The sequence below is a fragment of the Sparus aurata genome, chromosome 11 (assembly GCF_900880675.1).
Source record: "Sparus aurata chromosome 11, fSpaAur1.1, whole genome shotgun sequence".
Taxonomy (NCBI): Eukaryota; Metazoa; Chordata; class Actinopteri; order Spariformes; family Sparidae; genus Sparus; species Sparus aurata.
The window spans coordinates 21,468,747-21,487,949 of NC_044197.1; the positions used below are offsets into that span (position 1 = coordinate 21,468,747).

Below are 19,203 nucleotides of genomic sequence, written 5' to 3' on the forward strand. Positions count from 1 at the left end.
CAGGTCGATGATCAATTTACTCTTACTTGTACTTATGATACTTAAAAACATGTAATATCTAATGAAATTAAAACTTTTTTGGGCCTTTTTTATGGCGTATTTGATATGATGTAGTGGGAGACTACCTTTCTTATCTGTCCAATTATTTCACTATCTGACTCTGAAAATGTGCTCAAAGTTAAAGTCCAAACATCAGAGGCGAAGCAGCAGGTCTTCAGTCCAAAAAGGTGTTTATTCCAAGAGAAGAAAACATACATCCATGAGGTACCCCGGGGCAACTGAGATTTCTCCCCGATTCTCCCCCTTTTATACCTGTGGTCAAGGTGGCAAACGCCCTCTTGGACCATCCCCCCTTTGTCATGATCACGCGGGGCCCGTCATTTTACTATTCTCATTTTTGACTGTGTTCTTAACATTGGCCTTTTATCAGGCTCAAATTCACTGTTAGCATACAGGTGGGACTGCAAGGGGTATTCTCGAATCTATTTACATGCATGATCATGACCCAGTTTTCTTATTTGCCACTACAATGACAGCTGGAGATATAACAGGAAATGGGAACCCTCCCAGAGGAAACGAATATTGGAAAAGAGATCTCAGTAGTGTCTCATTCATTTCTCCTAGACAACTATGAGATCTCTATGAGACCAAAGTGAGGCTGTGGCTGATTTCTCCTGTTTCTCCTGAGAAACAGGTGCAAAAAATCTCAACTTGGGCTCCCTGTCAGTTTCAAAGGAGATCTCATCAAGCTCTCAATGAAGTTTCAGAATGTCTCCTCAGTGCTGGAAAGGAGCTAGGTTTGAGCGGTAAAGTCTCAAGTCTCACCTATTGCTCCTAAGGAATTTCAGGAGAAACAAATGAGAAATGTTTGAGACCAAAAAAGACTACAACGAGACTGAAATGAGAACTCTCATTGAGCTCCTTTACGGCTCCATAGCCATAAAGGAGCAAGCTTTGAGCAGTAAAATTTTCCTCTGGGCTGGGCCGCTGCAGTGAGGACACAGCCTCTGTAGATGGGGCGCATGCTCTTAATGCAGGACTTTTAGTTGTGCGTATTTTACGATACAGTTTTGGAGCTTCCACTTCAGTCAAAGATATGAGTTCTTCTTCCTCCACTGCAGCGAGGCTCCTGCAGATGTTGATGGCATCAACTGCAAAAACTCCTCACAGAAAAGTTTACCTTCTTGGTGCTGTGGCTGACTCTGGAGAAACAGGTTTTTGTTTTTTGTGTGAGTCACCTGCCACACCTTATAGATAATGTGGTGGAAGAACAGTGACCTAAAATGACCCACTCCTGAGTAACATGATCCCTCATAAATGATTTGCAGTAAGAAATATGAGGAAGAGATTGTATTCTGAACAGTGCAGGAAGTCCTCTGTTTGTAGTTTTAGGCTCAGAGGTTCTTCAGCATTCGCAACATATTTGCATTAATAAAAAGCGCTCATTAAAGGGGGCACTCCCTCCATTCATAGATCATTGACTGATGAATTTATTAGGAGGAAAATGAATCACATGAAATTAATCAGTCTTACATCTGAACATTGTAATTGACCTGAAAGGAAAACAGGAATATAAATCCACATTCCTGTGAAAGAACTTGCACTAAAGTAAAGTGAGCTTAGATTTTGACATGTAACAATCAGCTCATGGTAGTTCTTAGTGTTTTATCGTAGCCAACTGGAAGTGTTTCAGTTTATTAAAGAAGTTTCACTTCTCATCCGAGAGGCTTCTTTAGTTCTAACTGACTGGAGAGGAGTGTCCTCACAGAGTTGAGGGAGTGTCTTTAATCCTTTAATCTCAAGATACAAAGAGAACCTGTATGTTGAGTTTTCTGGATATTTATTCAAGTACTGTACACATTACCAATACTTACTACACACTTATATTTATACTTCACTTAATAATAAAGTACATTTAACATCAGATGCGTTACGACTTTTATTTGAGTACAATTCATATAGGTGTATTACTTTTGATCACTCTGTCTAACACACTCTGTAAACAGATTGGGATCAGTCTTTATGTGTAAGGCAACAACAGGTTTGACTTCAACCCCTCTGATCACGTTGATCAGTCGCGCTCTGATGAAGCTGCCTCTGTGACTACCCTCACACCTGCTTCTCTGCCTGACACACAGGTGAGTTCACACTGCTTTCATACTTTGATCACAACCAGGCTATAATGGGCAACTATTTTCTCATCTTATTAATGTGCAGAGGTGAAACTTACAAAGCAAAAATACTTGGTTACTGCACCTAAGCAGATGTTTTTGGTATCTGGCCTTTACTTGAGTATTTCTTTTCTTCCATACATCTTAACACAAATATCGGTACTTTCTCCTCCTCGCATTTTTAAAGCAGGCTCGTTAATTTTGTTTGAATGCATTTGAGGGGATTTATGGATTTATTTTATTTGGCGCCTTTCCAACATCACAAGACTCACTTTAACATATCAGTGCGTATCCCGCTCGGCAGGCGTAGCGACATGAAAATAAGATTTAAAAGACCTGAGAAGACTCAGCCAACCTCACTTGTAGGCTTGTATAAAAGATAAAAGTAAAAAGTATCTCTCTGGAGGACATTTCTACCCTTGGACATTTCTGGTAAAAAGCTAACTGAAGCTCACGTCATACTAATAGAACTCAAAGACCGGTAAACGTAAAGGCAGAATAGGTAAGATTTGTCCGAGCTGAATGCTCCACAGAGACAATGACTGTCGAGACTCCCTTTCTATCTGAGCAGTACAAAGGATGCAAACTGACAGAGTAAGCTTCTTCTGTTCCCTGTATCCCGACCCAGTGTTCAGTCTGCTGATAGGAAGTTTATGATCACTGTATGAAATGCCACGCTGACATTATAAAGGTGAAATCGCACAGGCCTCACCGTCTGCTCAAGTAGTAAATCACTGTGCTATGATGCTCTCTAAAACCAGACCAGAACTTGAATGATGTCACTTTTCGCTGATTGGTAGCATGACATTAGGTGCAATATTTAGGGCCTGAGCAGGACTATACCTGCAAGGTCCCTATTGTTTTTGCAGTGTCGACTTTTTTGTCTCAAATGATCGCATTTTTCACTGCCTGAACATACCCCAAAACTCACCAAACTTGGAATATAGCTCAGACCTGCCGAAAAATCTTATAATCTATTGTTGTTGTTAAGTTCCACTACTAGGTGGCGGTATAATCAAGGAAAGTGCGTTTTCGTTTAAGGTTAAAAACCTTATATCTATGCGTTCAGTGAATTGTGTTGAGTCTCGTGATATCGGTCTCGCCCATTTCCGCCTCCATTTTTTTTTTTTCATTCGTGAAATGTCACCAACCTACTTTTTCGAACTCCTCCCAGGCAATATCACCAATTTGCTCGAAACTTTGCACACAGGATATGTGGACTCTCCTGACAAAAAGTTATTCAAAGAATTTTCACGTTTCAAACAATACTCAAGTTATTAAATTACAACTTCCTGCAGATTTCATTCTGTACTTTAACGAAGTCCTCCTACAGATTCAACACCACAGACTTCACATTCAGACCTTGAAGTTGAAAAGTTATCAAAAGCTTTCGCCTACCTCAAATATGAAGGGTGTCATGGTGCAGTCCATTATCATGCTTCGCCATAAAGCATCAAGTCCTTATAACTTCAACATACAATTTCCCATGTACACCAAATTCATCACACATGTATACAATGTCGCCCTGAATACCTCCATGCATCAGTACTGTGTCATATCCATAGTGCTGCCTACTGGACACAGGAATTCAGACAAACATCCTATTTACTTGACATTTATAGTTTTTTTCCTCCATGTCATACACTACAAGATGACATGCAATTAAAAGGTGGGCACACACTTCGACAGCGTTGCCTTTCAGGGATGTTTCACCTGTAGTCCATTTTGTTTTTATGTAGATTGCAGAGAGTTCTTCTGACTTGAGCGTTCTTTACTAAATACCGGCAGGAGCAGGCCATCAGATCATAATGGAACAACTTCCTCATTCCTATCTGGACCAAACTTCACATGTTTGATAAGAGTCCAGCCCTAAACACATAGGCCAATATACATTCATAGTCACAGTGCCACATGTTGGACATAGGAAATGACATTTAACCCCTTCCTGCACTGTCCGAAACACGGACATTTAAGAGATGCGTACACAATAATCAGGCAATGGGGCCGGGTACACGGCATGCCCTGACAGCAGCATGCCCCAACGCGCACGGACTGCGCTGGCCCATTCATTGCTGCTTGCAGCTTTAATCAACGTTTATTATTGTTTTGGTGTCTGTAAAGGAAATAGCAACAGAGTGAAAAAAAACTACAGTTCTTCTTTTTGTTCCTCTTCTTCATCTTCCAGCAGCTGTAGTTGTCCCCTCATCATGTCAGTCTCCCACAGAACTGAGGACGATGCAAAGGCGGCATTTCAGTCCTGTAAAAGTCCTGATCCAAAAGATCGCATGGACTTCTACGACAGCTGGGCAGAAGACTATGAAGAGGTCAGTTTAAAGACCCTCCACTAATCTGACTTTCAAAGTTTGAGTTTGTGGTTTTGTTATCTCCTGTATATCCTGGTGTTCGCTCTCGTCAGTTCGTCTGTTCGTCATGTGTTGCCAGATGCTATGCTCATGTGGACCAGCCTCTTTCTGCGTTAGAGTTATGTCTTCCGGGGTGGTGACTGGCTCCAATGACACTAGCGGCATCCAAAAACAGCCATTTGGATGAGAGTTTTGCTGCCCCATCTGCTGCATGTGCTCGAACATTTGATATTGGCAAGTTTTCTAGGTCGGTCGCATCAGTGCTGAGATAAAATCATTAATTTGATTTTTTTAAAAACATTTTTTCAGCCCTCTTTACCGCCACACCGCACCCCACAAATGACACATTCGTGCACAAAGGCTGAGCCAGTGTACGCATTGGCGATCCTGTTTTCTGGCTGATTTGCGAGCTTCTGTTAAGGCTCTCAGTTCTGCCAAGCATGGACATAGATGGTCCTGATAACAACAAACTATGTGGACACAGGCCTTAGACCTGCCTCATGTCTACATGATGTAGAAGGATGCCGACATGTTAGCCACAACTGCTTACGTCAGTTGTGTTTTGCTGCCGTTTTTCTCGCCCAAAATGGCCCCAAAAAAACAAACAATAAAGTTCCTGACACTGAGGAGAAAGAACAACGTAACATATAAGATCATCGGAGCTTTGAGAAACTAACCGTCTGTCCAGTGGAGACTTAGACACGCTTTAGTCCAACAAGGCCTGACAAACTATTTGGCGCTGAAGATTCTTTACAGGGCTGTGACAACAGACATTACAGTTTTTATGTTTGAACTGAACTCTGCTGAAGAAAGAGTACCTGGTCTTTTTTAAAAATAGGATCACCGCCTGATGAGCTTTAAAGGACCTGACCTGGCAGTAAACTTCCTGTCTGAGAACTTCTCTGGGAGTCCTGAGGGTGCTCTGGTTCTGGACGTGGCCTGTGGGTCAGGATGGGTCGCTAAACTGGTGAGACTACTAACTTCAAACTCCACTTAAAAGGTGCAATACCTAGAAAATTGTCCACCTGTAAAATTCAAACTCAAAACAAATAGGGGTGAGCTTATGGGCATAGGACTTGTTCATTAGCAAGCTACCTTCAGTAAATATCTCTGGAACACAATACATATCCATTAAAATGTCAAAGGTTCTTTTTATACATATTCTGTTGATAATTTTAGTTATTCTTACACTCAGTGTATATGTAATGTTGCAATAACTCGAGTTAACGAGGAGTCAAATAGATACATTAAAATGGAAAAGAGCAGATTGAGTTTCATTCGATCAACATGAGGCGAGTCCGTCGAGCAGCGAGCTTGTATACTACACACAAAGTTAGTGAAAAGACACAAAGTTACATTTATTTGCGCACACAGGCAGGAATGATGCAAAATGGGCCTGTTTGCATCGTACCAGTGATGGCAAATATTGAACTCGAACAAAGCTTTCGTGTGGCGCTCTGTCGTTAAGGCCCGTCAGCATTGCACACTGACGTCATGACGTTTACGCAGAGCTACTGAGTCTTATAATGTCAGCTCTGATGTGAGTCTCTCTTGTGTTCAGATGTTTGAACTGGGCTTCAGGCACTTTGTTGGAGTGGATGGCAGTAAAGGAATGCTACAGCAAGCTGCTGAGACCGGCCTCTATCAGGACCTCAGACCTGCCTTACTGGGAACAGAACGACTGCCCACACAGACTGGTACACCACAAACTCACACACACACACACATACACACACACACACACACACACACACACACACACACACACTGATTCACTCACAGCTTATCTTTCAATAGGAGGGTTTTTTTTTTTATTTCATCTTGATATTTCAGAAACATTTCTTTCACAATAAATTGGAGGACAGTGTATAAAGGAGTTATAATTGTAATGCCACTGGTTCCTCTTCCTCTTCTGGTGATGGTTTCAGGTATGTTCGATGTGGTGATCATTGTCGGCGCTCTGGATGCTGGTTTTGTACCGGTTAGCGTTGTCAGGGAGCTCTGCCACGCCGCCAAACCAGGTAATCAGCTAATACCTGTTATGTGTCTTCACATTCAGCAGGTCACTCTGACTGTAGCTGCCACGGAAGTATCGTCAGTAATATTCCAGTGTAATATTCCAGCGTTGAGTAATCCATCCATGATACTTACGAGGAGAGGTAGCCGCCCACTGCTTGACTCACACTGATAAAACACTTGACTTGATCATTACCTGAGACTTGACTTGGCTTGGACTGAAAAGGACTTGATTTTTTAAGATTAAATATGAGCATTTGAAAAGAAACATATTGAGAAGTTGCATTTTCTTTTGGAACATGTTTGTGGATATTTCTACTGCAATGTGAACACACCTGTCTTCTGCAGGAGGTCTCATCTGTATGGCGAGAGGCGACCATACTCAAACACCATCAGAGAGATACAAGAGGGATCTGGAGAAAGAGCTGCAGCTGATGGAGGAGGGGGGACTGTGGAGCCTGGTGGGAATCAAACGGACGGAGAGATACATGGAAAACCCACATCTGAATAATGAGAAAGGAGGGAAGGGCGAGCAGGAGAAGCAATACATCAGCGGGACCGTTTACCTGTACAAGAAATCCATCAATCCATTAAACTGATGATAAATGATACAGTACTGAAGACGTGGCAACATGTTTGTTAACTTTACTCCATTTTCTGCTACTTTATACTCCACTACACATTAAAAGTTATAATATGTAGGATTTATACTTTTGTAGTTTGTTGTTATTTTTACTTGATAACTTTGGTCACTAGTTACTGTACCGATTAAACTAAATCCCTCCACTTTCTCCTTCTTACATTTGTGTGGCCTGTGGATTTTGGGCCCCATGAAAATATCACATTGGGCCTCATCACCACAGGCCACGTGAACCCTGCGCTACTGCCGTAAACACATCTCCAGGACCCAATCGACCCATTCAAAACTTTAAATAACTCTGCTTATATGGTGTTTACGTATGTTTTACCGTGAGCTGTGAAAATATAACACTGTGCAGACATACATGCAACAGCCTGCATGCAGTGGAATTCAGTGCTTGATGAAAGGCTAATACACCCTGAAGGAAATGTGCTGAAGTCCAACCAAAACAAACAAACAAATAATATACAACATGAATCAGTAACATCATATTAAGATGTAGGGTAACTTATAAAGATTCTTGGAATCCCCTCACTTTTTTCTCAAATGACAACTTGTTAGGTTTTGTGATCAACATACTACTCAAACAAGTTTTCTCTGGTGGGATTAATAAAGTCTTCATCAGTGGTGGACAGTAATGGAGTAAATTTACTTGAGTACTGTACTTAAGTACATATCCAGAGGATTTGTATTTTACTTGAGTATTAGATTTCTTTGGTACTTATTACTCTTACTTGAATACATTTCCAAGACAAATATTTTTACTTTTACTCGAGTTAATTTCTAGGAAGGCTGAAAAGTACTCATTACTTTCAGGTCTGCTCTTTTTTTTTTTTTTCTAAAATACTATTGGACACAAGCTGTGTTTGTCAAAGAAGGAAACCTATCACAGTGCACGCTCTCCACTGGGATCTACGTAAAAGCGGAAATATGTCATCCCTCCCCATAAGGATACCACCAAAGTAGCCACGCACGTGACTGCGTTTGTCAACACAAAACTTCGACAATGGCTGCATCAGATGTAGTTTTTTGTAAAGCAGTGATTCCCAACCAGTGGTCTGGGGACAACATTGGTCTTTGAGGGGGTTCCAGTTCCCAACTTAGCTAAATGATAGAGAGTTAGTTGGACGGTGCAGGTTCATTTGGTTACAGTTTTAATGATTGTTAATAAACATCTGCATCTGCAACATCTGCTGTCCTCCTGTGATCCCATTCATTTGATTTGTTTTTATAGGTGTTTCTGCAGGCTTTATATAACATTGTGGTCCTAAAAGCAAGCACATCAGTGCAGGTGGTTTCAAAGAGTTAATTCTCAGAAACAAGAGTTAAAAGGTCCTTAAATTCATTTAGAAAAAATTATAGTAATTAATTGATGTGAAAAATAAGAAATTTACTCTTACTCTTACTTTTACTTAAAGTAAATTTAAAAGCATTTACTTTTGGATACTTAAGTATCTTTAAAAGCAAGTACTTTTTTACTCTTACTCGAGTAACATGTCGACTGAGCTACTTTTACTTGTAACGGAGTAAATTTTGACCAGTAGTATTTGTACTCTTACTCAAGTACTGGGGTCGAGTACTCTGTCCATCTCTGGTCTTCATCTGTAGATGTCACTAAACGGCCATAATTCAGTGTTCATCGAGACTTGAAGGTATTATTTTAGCATTGGCTGTAACTTTAATACAGACTAAGTCACTCAATGCTTCAAACTGTCCAGAACCAAATACAGAATATAGGCTCTTTATGTTTTTTACAATTGTCAGTATGTGGAAAACTAATTGCAGTGTTTGATTGTAAAAGATTTAGTAGTAGTAAAAATAAAGAGAGATACATTCCCACAGAGCCCCGGAGTGACATGTCACTCAACACAATGTTGCTCACCTTCTTGAGATGGTTTGTTGGGCTGGGGAGGGAGGAAACAGGGCTGCTGATGACTCTGTGGAGTCTGGTAGGAGAGGCAGGGACAACTCATTTACTATAATTAGCTTGACCTCCACCGATTAAGTGTAGGTTGGTAAAGAGTGAAATTCAACTGTGTAATGTAGCTTTTTTCACTTTGAACATGATGCTAAGAAATTCATTTCAAACACTCACAGACTACACCCATCCTTCTTCAAGAAAAGCTGGGTGTACTGGGTGTTGCCCCTTTTGTTTTCTCTCCTCTTTCCATCTAATTTTCCTTCTTTTGATTTTTGGAAAGCAGACTTCCCATTAGGGAGCATGACCAAGGTGGTTGCAGCCAGTCTAAACCCATTTCACACCTGTTCAGTTCATTATACAACCACAAAAACCAGATGGACAAAAAAACTTAAATAGAACACATTTTTATTCACACTGTCTATTGTACAGGACACGACCTTCACACGCACTGGGCAGGCCTCGGCAGCAGATCTGGATGAAGAAATGAGGTTGTTGGTGCTGAAGGGGGTTAATCCTGCTGCTCAGAGGTACGGCTGGTCTGTGGAGAGCGATGGCTCTTTATATACAGCTCCTGGCGTCACTGGAGGCTTTGGGGCCTCAGCGATTTGACTACAAGAGATCAAAAGAATATTCAAAAGATTCTTACATTTTAATTTGAAAATATCAATTGCCGTTTTATTAACTTCTCACTTCCACAGAAAGAGGTTTAGGCTCACATTAGAAGAAATCAGATCAAAACATCAGAGCATTGTAGGAGCTTAAAAGGTTTGCTTGCTCTGCTTTTTTAAATCTTAATTTATCAGAGGTAATTGATAAAACAGATGTAACGTCCTTGTCTAGTAATAATCAAATTATTACTGAACATGAAAATGCACTTATTGAGGTATCTACCTGCCAGCGGTGAGAGCCTTCTGTGAAGACATGATTACAGTAGGGGGTAGAGCCTCCCTGCGTCCATCTCTGGTGAAGTAGTAGTTGCTGGCATACTTGTGGCTCGGGCCTACTGGCAGTTTGGGTGGTGGCTGAGTCCTATAGAAAAAGAAAACATTGTGAACAGAATGTATGCTGGGATCACAGACCCTTTTCCTTTGTTTAGCATTTGTGTGCTCCCCAGTCGCCACAATCAAATATTGACAATTAACGTTTCTGCTAACCACTGATAGGTTCACATTTGTGCATTTCATAGGTTACACACAATACTGACATATCTACACAACGTGTCATAACACATGCCCATCACAGGTTTATGATCTGAATTTCATATGGGGAGATGGAGGGGATGGTGGTGGAGTTACAAGTAAGAAGGTTGCTAAGTCAGTGACTGCAGTTTGAGACAATTTCCATGTGTTGGAGGACAAGAAATGGATAATTTTTATGGGAAGATGGGCCATCTCTGTATCACCTGTACTTATGGTGACAAAACTATCGTTTTTAATGAGACCTTGGGACTTCTCCAGCCGTGCTTGTGGTGACCAAAACAGGTATTTAAAGCCAAAACATGATCTTTTCCTGACCCTTACCATGTGGTTTTTGTGGTCTGGTAGTAAACTGTGATTGAGGGGCCAACTTCAAGAGACATTAACACTAGAACTACTCTACTTTGGGGATAGCAAAAATGTTATCAACTTAATATTCCGCCCCCAACACTCATGGGACTAGTGATAAATCTGTTGCAGACTAGTGCTTCAGGTACAACCCCCGATGAGCTGCCATCATCACCTGTGATCCTACATGACCTGTGTAAACACTGTGGGAAGGCTCAGTTCACTTAGCAAACAGGCTAACTCTAACGCATTTAGTCTTACCTCTTTGAAATCTCCTCATATCTTATCTGCAGTTTGGCTTGCAGGTCGTGCTGAAAAAGAAACACGATTGTATTAACTACTCTTACTTTCTTTTGCCTCATAACACACACACGGTATCAAAACATGCAAAGTATTAGCGCTACCTTCCTTCACGTTTAGCTAGCTGTCACCCAGCTAGCTCTCCTGCCCGTAACATTAGCAAGTTCATCAAAAGAACTCCCCCGGAGAGATAAACTCGTATTTCTTTCACAGTACGTGTTGGCTCTGATGTAAAGTTTGTCAGTGGTCGTGTTGTCTTACCCCAGATAAAAAATTTCGCAGCCTCTGGATGATTTTGGTCGCAGTCGCCATGTTTGCTGTTGTGAAGGACACAGGAGGACTTCTTCTGGGAAATGTCGTTTCTCAGCCGCACGTCACTGACACCTGCTGGCCAGGAGACAGAACTGCAGCAATAATAAACAAGTCAAATACTCAGCCTTTGACATGCGCGCTTTTGAGTTTCAATACTCATTTCCTTTCATTTTAAACAGCATGTACAGTGCTAGTGAATAATGAAGTGAATTGTTATTGTGTGGTCAGTATTTAGCAATTTTCTGGCAAAAACTGGGCGTTTATGGTATTTTTCCATTCGATTACTGCAATTGTATTAATGTTTTCTCAGATGGCAAACATTAAAATTACTCACTGTGCCAAGATCATAGCTCTGGCCCTGTTTCTTTTTAAAAATATATATATATATATATTTCCTGGTACTTTAGTTTAAACAACAGAGGTCACGATGTAAAGGACAGTCAAAAACAAAATGTTATAAAAACATTATACATGACAGAAAAGTACAAGTATTATGTTCCAACAATATATCTGAAGATTTGTTCAGTTACACAGGGAACGAATAATTTTCCATAAAATAGAAGATATGTCCCCATATTTCTTGAAAGACCTCAGGTTTTCCTTGAAAGTCTTCTCCAAAGAAAGGCAATTAGACAGGTCCCTGAACCACTGATTAACATTTGGTTTGTCTGGGTTTATATGTATTGCATATATAATTTACTGTAATGTCTATAAATTATATCATATATTGGCAACATTAAATATACTTCTTTGTCAGATGAATTCATAGAAAATTAAAATGAGATAAAAGTAGAGCCCGACTCATTGATCAGTTGGCTGATATACAACCACTCAAAATGTCTTGTTACATATCTTTGTCCAAAGTGTTTGATAGCCACATTTGCGGGATGACTGCCGTAAACATGTGTATCAGTGGATATATCCATATTATATCCTAATATTGAGCATCAGTTCTGCTCAAGAACGAAGTCTAACTGTGTGGGCAAGTAACCCTACATTTTTATATTATAAAGATATAGACAAATAACTATATATACCTCATTAAAGCACATCAGAGCTGTGTGCGTACACTAAAAGGTGACTAAACAAAAATTCCCTGAGTTAGTATGAGGCAAAGAGAAATACAAATTTTATTTGTTTCACAAGAAAACACAGTACAGGGGCGACGAGGCCGGTATACCATGCAATCAAGTATCACAAATGTGTGCTTGTCTCATGCAGCATGCACTGAACAGAAGAGTCCACAGGAGAACACATGCACATGTACAACAGTTTACACCTGCAAGTCCATTCTGTATGAGTTTAGTTTAACACCAGCTGAGAATCTCATTTTTGCTGTCTTCCAGTGGTTGAAGTTTTTTTTACTGTACACTTCTGTCACAGTTACATCGCTGTTCTGTGTGGTAACACAGGTGTGAAACAGATCTGAAGCATTCAACCAGTAGAGATCAATAAAGCAGCGACTACATTTACATTCAAATAAGAAGCCAGGTTATTTGGAGAAATCGGGTAAACGTGCACCGTAAAGAGGTTTCTCCCAAGAGTTCTGTCATGTCATTTTGGAAATAAGACTACCATATTTTATGTGTTAGTGATCTTATCTTTAACCACGAAGACTTCTTACACAACAGTTTAGAGTGCAGGTTGCCCCTTACTCTGCAAATATGTGTGACGCTTACAAATAGTGTTGAATTGACTGTTAGCTAGCAATCGTTTTTTGCTTACATGAACGTGCCTCTAGTGATATCATTCATCCCTCTACTTTTCCCCTGCCTTATATCTTTTTCTTTCAAATGCGCACATGTTAAAAAAAAAAAACTCACTCACTCCATCACACAAAAATGAGAGCGGCAGAAGTGAAGACTACAATGATGTACATTTTCTTTACAAGTGTACTTTAACTTTTGAACACGACTGTAGCTCTGTTAAAAAACTGGGTTGCTTTAATTCAATCTATGAAAACAGGGATTTTTAAGCTAGTTACTGAAGTGTATGTAAAAACCCCAAATGCGTCTCAGCTTGATGCTAAATCACTCTTAATGAACAGTTTCAAAAGAGCCAAACACGAACAGATATGATACGTTTTTGAGGGTTCTTTCAAGGTATCAAAGAGAGTAGTCTCATCATATACAGCCACAGAATATAAAATGTCTGTACAGTACATAGCATGTTGGTTCATTGTAAACAATTCTGTCGGACTGCAAAAGGACTTTAAGAAGAGAACAGAAGACTCAAGAGAAAGTTGGTACAAAAGCCAGCAACGGCCACTGACAAATAAGACAATATCATGTCCTTTAACACATTTGGAATTACACAACCATGTTATCAAAATATACACCAATATTTGTACAATACAAAGACATCAAACATTTGTTCAAAGAAGCCCTGGGTTTGGATTTGATGTAAGGGTTTCCTTCTGCCATTTAACATTCACTTACAAAAATCATGTCAAAATACATTAGTGCACTTTCCCCCTCCATGTAAACATCACTACACAGTAAATTAGGTAGGAACAGGTCTGTTAGGCATGGTGTCTCTTACATGCTCATGTAGAACAAAAGCAAAGACAAAAGCTACAGTTTCAGGAAAAATTACACAAGGATCCAGCACATTTCCAGGTACAAAATGTCTTGTTACTAAAGACCAAAACAATAAATACCAAAACGTTTAAAACAAAAAGATATTCCCTCCCAGACTCCGAAGAAGACGCAGACTTCCATTTAGGGGCTCAGTGTTTTTCCTGCAATTTCGCATGCTTTGAGTTTGAGTAGAAGTCATCACAGCAAGACGCCGAGCCATGCTGCCGAACCAGTGTTTACAGATGAGAGCAGGAAATTCAAATCACAACTAATCTGAGATTTATTCACGCAAAGTTTATATCGAGCAGCCACAAAGCAGAGTGTCATGTTCTGCGACATCCAGAACTTTATCCTCAACCTCATGAGGTGTTGAGATACCAGTGGAAAAAAAACCACGTAGAAACATCTTCATGTTGTTGTCTTCAAAGATATGGCTTAGAGGACACTGCACTGATATCATGGCACATAATAATACCCTTTTTGAATTGGCTCTATTACAGATTGTACTTTTAAATCACGAGTGCAATATTACCCTGCACTGACACCCACATTCAAGAATAATGATGCGGTAGGCTTAAAAATTCCCACTGCAAGGAACAAGATCAACAAATCCATGGTTGTACTTTCAATTCTAACAAATGTGACAGTTGTCAGAGAAACACGGGCCACACAACTGATGTTTTCCTCTCAGTCTTCTGTCAGACTCGTTCTTCTCTCCCTACTAATCTGATTGTTTCATGAATAATTGTTTAGCAAAATAAAATAATTCCAGCTGAGAAAAAAAAATTCCCACTTTTTTAAGAAACTTTCAAACTTGAGCATTTTTTTTCTAACATGCTAATGAGTGCTTGATAGCTTTGCTGTTTCCGTCTAGGATGTAGTGCTATTGAATTCTGAGGCAAAGCAGCCAATGCATCAGATCTGTCATTGGAAACTTTAGATACAGCTGAAGAGTTTGGCTGAATCCATCAGAAAATGACACATCAACCATGCTGCTAACAGTGTGAACGAGAGGTCATTCTTAGGTTCATGGAGATCCAGATAACAGCAGTATTACACTATTGGAAGCTGCACTGTTGAGATCTAAACTGACATAGAAAAGAAAAAACTACTCGTACCTTTTGGTCCTTCAACAATTATGCCCAGCAATATCAAACTACTCTGTACTGAGACGATCTATTTAAAAAATAGACATTTGTTTTCAAAAAAATCCATCCACAATCCATCTGAAAGACATAAAACCAAATTTTATGGATACAAAATGTTGAGCCTTGGCTATTCAACCGATGAGAACTTCCCTCTTTCCCTGTTACTAACGCATCATAGTTTACAAATGTAATAAATAAGACCAGAACATATGCAATGCCTTGAGGCAAATATTTACAATTACAAAATTCAAGTAAAATCTTCCACTCCCTCCCAGCCCAAAGAGTTTTTAAATCAGTTCACAACTTATGAAGGGAAAGATATGAGTGATTGAAACGAGTGCATCACTTTCTCAGATGCCCTTTTTGTGGACCTTCCTCTCTGCACTCAATCTTCCCTGTTGATAGTCCGTCCTGAGGACAAGCAGGGGTGGTTTCTGTTTTCAGACCGCTGCCGTCAACAAGAGGACGTCCTGCCTCTATTGGCTGAGATGAAGTGACGGCTGCCTCCAGCTCAGGGTTCTCATTGGTTTCCTCTCCATCTGAACACGGCTCCCACTCATCCTGCTCGCTCTCGGTCGAACCCTGCACGGCAATCTGAGGCACCAGTGTGAACCTCCTGACCACTGGCACCTCCAGCTCCACCTCCTCGCTGGTTTGGGGTTGAGTGAGCACCCAGGCCATCCTGTGCTGCTGCTGTTGTGTTTGCGCTTTCGGAGTTGTGGTTGTCACTGTAACTGTGGTGTTGGTTTTCTCCTCTGGCTCGTCAAAGCTCACCTCCTGCACTGCCTCCTGTTTCTTAAAGGAGTCCCGCCGTTCTGATAGGTTGAGCTTTCGCATCACAACCAGCTGTTCTGACCGTTCAATCACACAGTCCCGCATCCTCTGGCTCCCGATGTATCCCCCCAGCCTACTGTGATCAGCCCCGATGTAAGCAACTCCACAGGCACCCTCTGCCTCTGAGTCACCGAGCAGGTCCCCTTCACCATAAAACGGAACTTCCAGCGTGTGCCTGCGGGGAGCATATGACTTTTTATCACCATGATACACACCAGACAGCTTCTCAGCCGACTGAACCCTCTTCAACAGAGGAGACCGAGGTGGCTCAGCGCTGCGGGGCCGGACGATGTGTCTAACGATGGTAGGTGGTGACAAGGTTTTGCCATGGTAGGTGTGAAGGGATTTTGCGAAGCCTGAGAGTGGAGAGGGAGAGCGCTGTGGAGAAAGCTGCTGCGCAGATGTTGAGGAGGAAGTGCAGGCCAGTGGCGAGGGGGGGATGTTGCTGGTCGACTTCCGGCGGCCCACCTTGGTGTAGCGCTGGGTGCTGAGTTTGGAGCCCAGGCCGTGGAGAGAGCTGGGCCGGATGTGTGCAGCTGGAGAACTGGGAGAACTGGAGCAGGGAGACGTGCTCTGAGGGGAGTTATTTTCTAGGAAGTAGAAGAAAAACTGTTTCAAATATCACACATCAGAAAAGGTACCGAAACCTCAATATTTTACCACATTTACGATGAACAAAACCAAAAAGCCTCCTTGTTTTCAGATGTTCAAGTCAATAGATACGTAAAAAGACTCACCGAAGGTCTGATGGTCTGGCGCTGGGCTTCGGCAGGGCGTGGAGGGGCCGGGGGAGAGGCTGTGTGTGGGGGAGCCTGGGAGACTCTCACTGGAGGAAACTGAGTGGTGGAGACCTGAGGAGAAGCTGCGACTGCTGTGCATCACTGTGCTCTGCTTGGAAAGCTTCTTCAAGATGCTTCGTCGTCTGAAGGAAGAGGGGACAAGGAGTCAGATTTGTGATACTGTGTTGTTTAGTGTGTCGAACTACGGCACTGACACAGGTTCAAAAGAGTTTTAAGGTCCCTGCAAATTTTTAGGATGTTAATTTCTTTTGTTATCAACAAAATGTTATTGTTTGCTGTATTAAAGAATAAATATAAGTCATTTGATTGACCTCTGGTGTGCACAATCTCTGTGCACACCAGAGGGAGACAGAGCACGGACTGTAGCAGGTTAGTTTTTCTGGAGAATGAGTAACACTGCAGCGCTGCAGAGGCAGGACAGAAAGCCAAACTACAGATTCTCACCTGTCGTAATTATCTCTCCTCTTGCTCTTCTTGCTGCGACGAGCCATCTTGCCTTTGTGTTTGGTCTTTCTAGCCGGACCCACTTTGATTGACGTGTTCTCGAGTGCTATGGTCTGAAGTGCCACCTTGCTGCCACTCTGGGGAGCAAAGAATGATTCATTTGTGTTAAGCATAAAAAATTAAATAAAAAAACCTAAACTTGATATCAAACCTAGGTCACAGCAGTCCAAAGCAGGTGCTGTACCTTTAGAAGCAGTTCTATCATCTCAGGGTGGACCAGGCCTTGGACAGACTCTCCGTTCACGTGGGTGATGAGGTCTCCAGTGCAAAGACCTGCCTGATGAGCGGGGCTGCCCTCCTCCACACTCTATAAAACAGAAACACAGAGAGAGTGAGTAGAAGAGTTTTATTTGAGCATTACATAACTACTGTTGAACCTCTCTCTTCTGTTTTATTGTCATCGGAGTGAAGCACAATCATCAACGTGGACACATGACATGTAAAACAATCAAGGGCTCATTAAAGTTGTTTGTTCTGTTAGTCGTGTGATGACACCCACCGAGACCATGTGATGCACCGTGTAGACATCACTGTCGCCCATGTAGACCCGGATGGCCTGCAGGGTGAAGCCGTACTTCTTCCCTGAGGTGTGGATAACAATGGGAGGCTTCAGGCTGCTGGGGCTGAATGAAAGGTCCCGATTGGGGGAGGAGTCACGGGACGAAGGGTTGGAGGACAGGGAGCGCGGAGAGATGGGACTGGGCTGGAGGCAGCCGGAGGAGTCATCTGAAGCAAACACAAGAACGTTTCCCTCTGAAAATGTCGACAGAACAATCCACAGCTACCTGCCCCAGATTCAGTTACAGTTCAGTTACTTTCATCATTATGTTTGAGATATTGGCCTGTTTTACTTCCCTGATAACAAATAAACAAGCTTAGGTTGTTTTTTGCCATATAGAAACCTGCCAACTAATACCAGAGTGACACCCTGCTCTGGATCTTCACCTAACTTAATGTTTCGACCACTTAAATTGCACTGTGTCTTCTGCTTGACTCTGAGGACTTGATGATAAACTTCTGTACCTGTAGTGATGATGAGAGACAGCGCTGAGACTGAGGCCGACTTGGGGACCTTCCCTCCACAGGGCAGCCTCTGTCTGTCTGGTGTCTCCAGCTGGTTACCGAAGCGTCGAGGTACAGCAGGCTCCTTGGGGGATGAGTGTTTGCCCCCTGTGCTGTTGCTGCGAATCCTGATCCTCCGGAGGTTTGACACAACTACCTCTGCTGCAAGAAACGTAGGTTAAAAAAGTTTTTAAAAAACAGATGGAAATATGCTCACTGTCCGTGCCTCTGTTAGAGGTACGGATCAGAGTCCTGCACGGGTCTTATTTTGCAAACCCGCACCCGCCCGTACCCGTCGTACTTAAAACCGCATCCGAACCGTTTCCCGACAGTAGCACAAATTACATTCCGCACCCGAGCCGACCCGCTATAAATTGATACCGACGCCCGACCCGCACCCGAAGCAAAATTAGACTGACGCAATTTTTAAAAATGAAAGTAAGCCAGCGTGGGGAATGGGAGTTCTGGGACTGCGCAAGCACGCATGAATGAGCTCATATGAAATATACCGTATTGACCCTAATATAGGACGACCCTGATTATAAGACGACCCCTCTTTTCAAGATTAATCTTCAGAAAAAGACTCTGATGACCAAAATTCGTTTCTCAATAACAAATTCACATACTCTCCTGTCAATCTCTTGGAAGCGGCCGCTTAGAGGACCACGATAAGCTTTTCTCTTACTGTTAGCGTCTTCAGACGATCTTTTTGGACCCGCCATCTTCGGACGTTACACTCCATAACTCCATATTTCTTGGCTGGCTGACAGTTGTTTGGCACCTCCGCTGCATTGATCACCATTATCTTAAATCAGCATCATAGCTCCGCCTCAGATGTCTTGTTAACTTGCCCCACTTGATCCACTTTGCTCCGTAAAATCACCGCGTCTCTCCATTTTTCATCTCCTGTCACTTCTTCTCCGCTGTGATTGACAGATAACCCCAGCCACAGTGTAAGTGACGTCTCTAATAAGCTGGCGCCCTCTGCTGTTGCGGTCGTGTAGCGACC

The 19,203-nt window shown here is 42.0% G+C and overlaps 3 protein-coding genes and 1 long non-coding RNA gene across 10 annotated transcripts in view; 1 reads left to right on the forward strand and 3 right to left on the reverse strand.

The window, feature by feature from the left end:
- Nucleotides 1-1,942: 1,942 nt before the first annotated feature.
- On the forward strand, nucleotides 1,943-7,260 carry LOC115591624 (methyltransferase-like protein 27). Of its 3 annotated transcripts, none has more exons than XM_030433766.1 (6): nucleotides 1,967-2,138; nucleotides 4,357-4,495; nucleotides 5,373-5,501; nucleotides 6,096-6,231; nucleotides 6,463-6,555; nucleotides 6,899-7,260. In XM_030433766.1, exons 2-6 carry the CDS (start codon nucleotides 4,379-4,381, stop codon nucleotides 7,147-7,149), a joined length of 726 nt encoding a protein of 241 aa, XP_030289626.1. In that variant the 5' UTR covers nucleotides 1,967-2,138; nucleotides 4,357-4,378; the 3' UTR covers nucleotides 7,150-7,260. The 3 variants fall into 3 exon arrangements, with proteins under 3 accessions (XP_030289628.1, XP_030289626.1, XP_030289627.1); XM_030433767.1 differs by having other exon boundaries at nucleotides 4,360-4,495; XM_030433768.1 differs by lacking the exon at nucleotides 6,463-6,555 and having other exon boundaries at nucleotides 1,943-2,138.
- On the reverse strand, nucleotides 6,329-9,268 carry LOC115591626 (uncharacterized). Its single transcript, XR_003985986.1, has 2 exons — nucleotides 9,073-9,268; nucleotides 6,329-7,053 (listed from the first exon to the last, which is right to left on the reverse strand). It is a non-coding gene; the product is annotated as an uncharacterized LOC115591626 (long non-coding RNA).
- Nucleotides 9,269-9,499: 231 nt separating this feature from the next.
- Nucleotides 9,500-11,343, reverse strand: ndufa7 (NADH:ubiquinone oxidoreductase subunit A7). The gene is made up of 4 exons (XM_030433769.1): nucleotides 11,217-11,343; nucleotides 10,917-10,966; nucleotides 10,003-10,140; nucleotides 9,500-9,720 (listed from the first exon to the last, which is right to left on the reverse strand). Exons 1-4 carry the CDS (start codon nucleotides 11,265-11,267, stop codon nucleotides 9,633-9,635), a joined length of 327 nt encoding a protein of 108 aa, XP_030289629.1. The 5' UTR covers nucleotides 11,268-11,343; the 3' UTR covers nucleotides 9,500-9,632.
- Nucleotides 11,344-12,368: 1,025 nt separating this feature from the next.
- mast3b (microtubule associated serine/threonine kinase 3b) overlaps nucleotides 12,369-19,203 on the reverse strand; it is a 39,162-nt gene continuing 32,327 nt past the window's right edge. For 3 of the 5 annotated variants that reach the window (XM_030432897.1, XM_030432895.1, XM_030432898.1), the window contains 6 exons: nucleotides 18,156-18,356; nucleotides 17,632-17,858; nucleotides 17,317-17,439; nucleotides 17,073-17,209; nucleotides 16,566-16,750; nucleotides 12,369-16,418 (listed from right to left, as the gene is read on the reverse strand). In XM_030432897.1, coding sequence (XP_030288757.1) covers nucleotides 15,337-16,418; nucleotides 16,566-16,750; nucleotides 17,073-17,209; nucleotides 17,317-17,439; nucleotides 17,632-17,858; nucleotides 18,156-18,356 — 1,955 coding nt within the window. In that variant the 3' untranslated portion in view covers nucleotides 12,369-15,336. The remainder of the gene's footprint in view (nucleotides 16,419-16,565; nucleotides 16,751-17,072; nucleotides 17,210-17,316; nucleotides 17,440-17,631; nucleotides 17,859-18,155; nucleotides 18,357-19,203) is intronic. The other 2 variants (XM_030432899.1, XM_030432896.1) reach the window with 1 other exon arrangement.

What these genes read in the sequence shown, in the direction of transcription:
- LOC115591624 (XM_030433766.1), top strand. Translation starts at nt 4,379, where the DNA reads ATGTCAGTCTCCCACAGAACTGAGGACGATGCAAAGGCGGCATTTCAG. An exon ending in CAGGATGGGTCGCTAAACTG is followed by an intron (nt 5,502 to 6,095) that starts GTGAGACTACTA and finishes TCTTGTGTTCAG; the next exon opens with ATGTTTGAACTGGGCTTCAG. An exon ending in CTGCCACGCCGCCAAACCAG is followed by an intron (nt 6,556 to 6,898) that starts GTAATCAGCTAA and finishes TGTCTTCTGCAG; the next exon opens with GAGGTCTCATCTGTATGGCG.
- ndufa7 (XM_030433769.1), bottom strand. Translation starts at nt 11,267, where the DNA reads ATGGCGACTGCGACCAAAATCATCCAGAGGCTGCGAAATTTTTTATCT. An exon ending in TATGAGGAGATTTCAAAGAG is followed by an intron (nt 10,141 to 10,916) that starts GTAAGACTAAAT and finishes CTTTTTCTATAG; the next exon opens with GACTCAGCCACCACCCAAAC. An exon ending in AAGGCTCTCACCGCTGGCAG is followed by an intron (nt 9,721 to 10,002) that starts GTAGATACCTCA and finishes GATCTCTTGTAG; the next exon opens with TCAAATCGCTGAGGCCCCAA.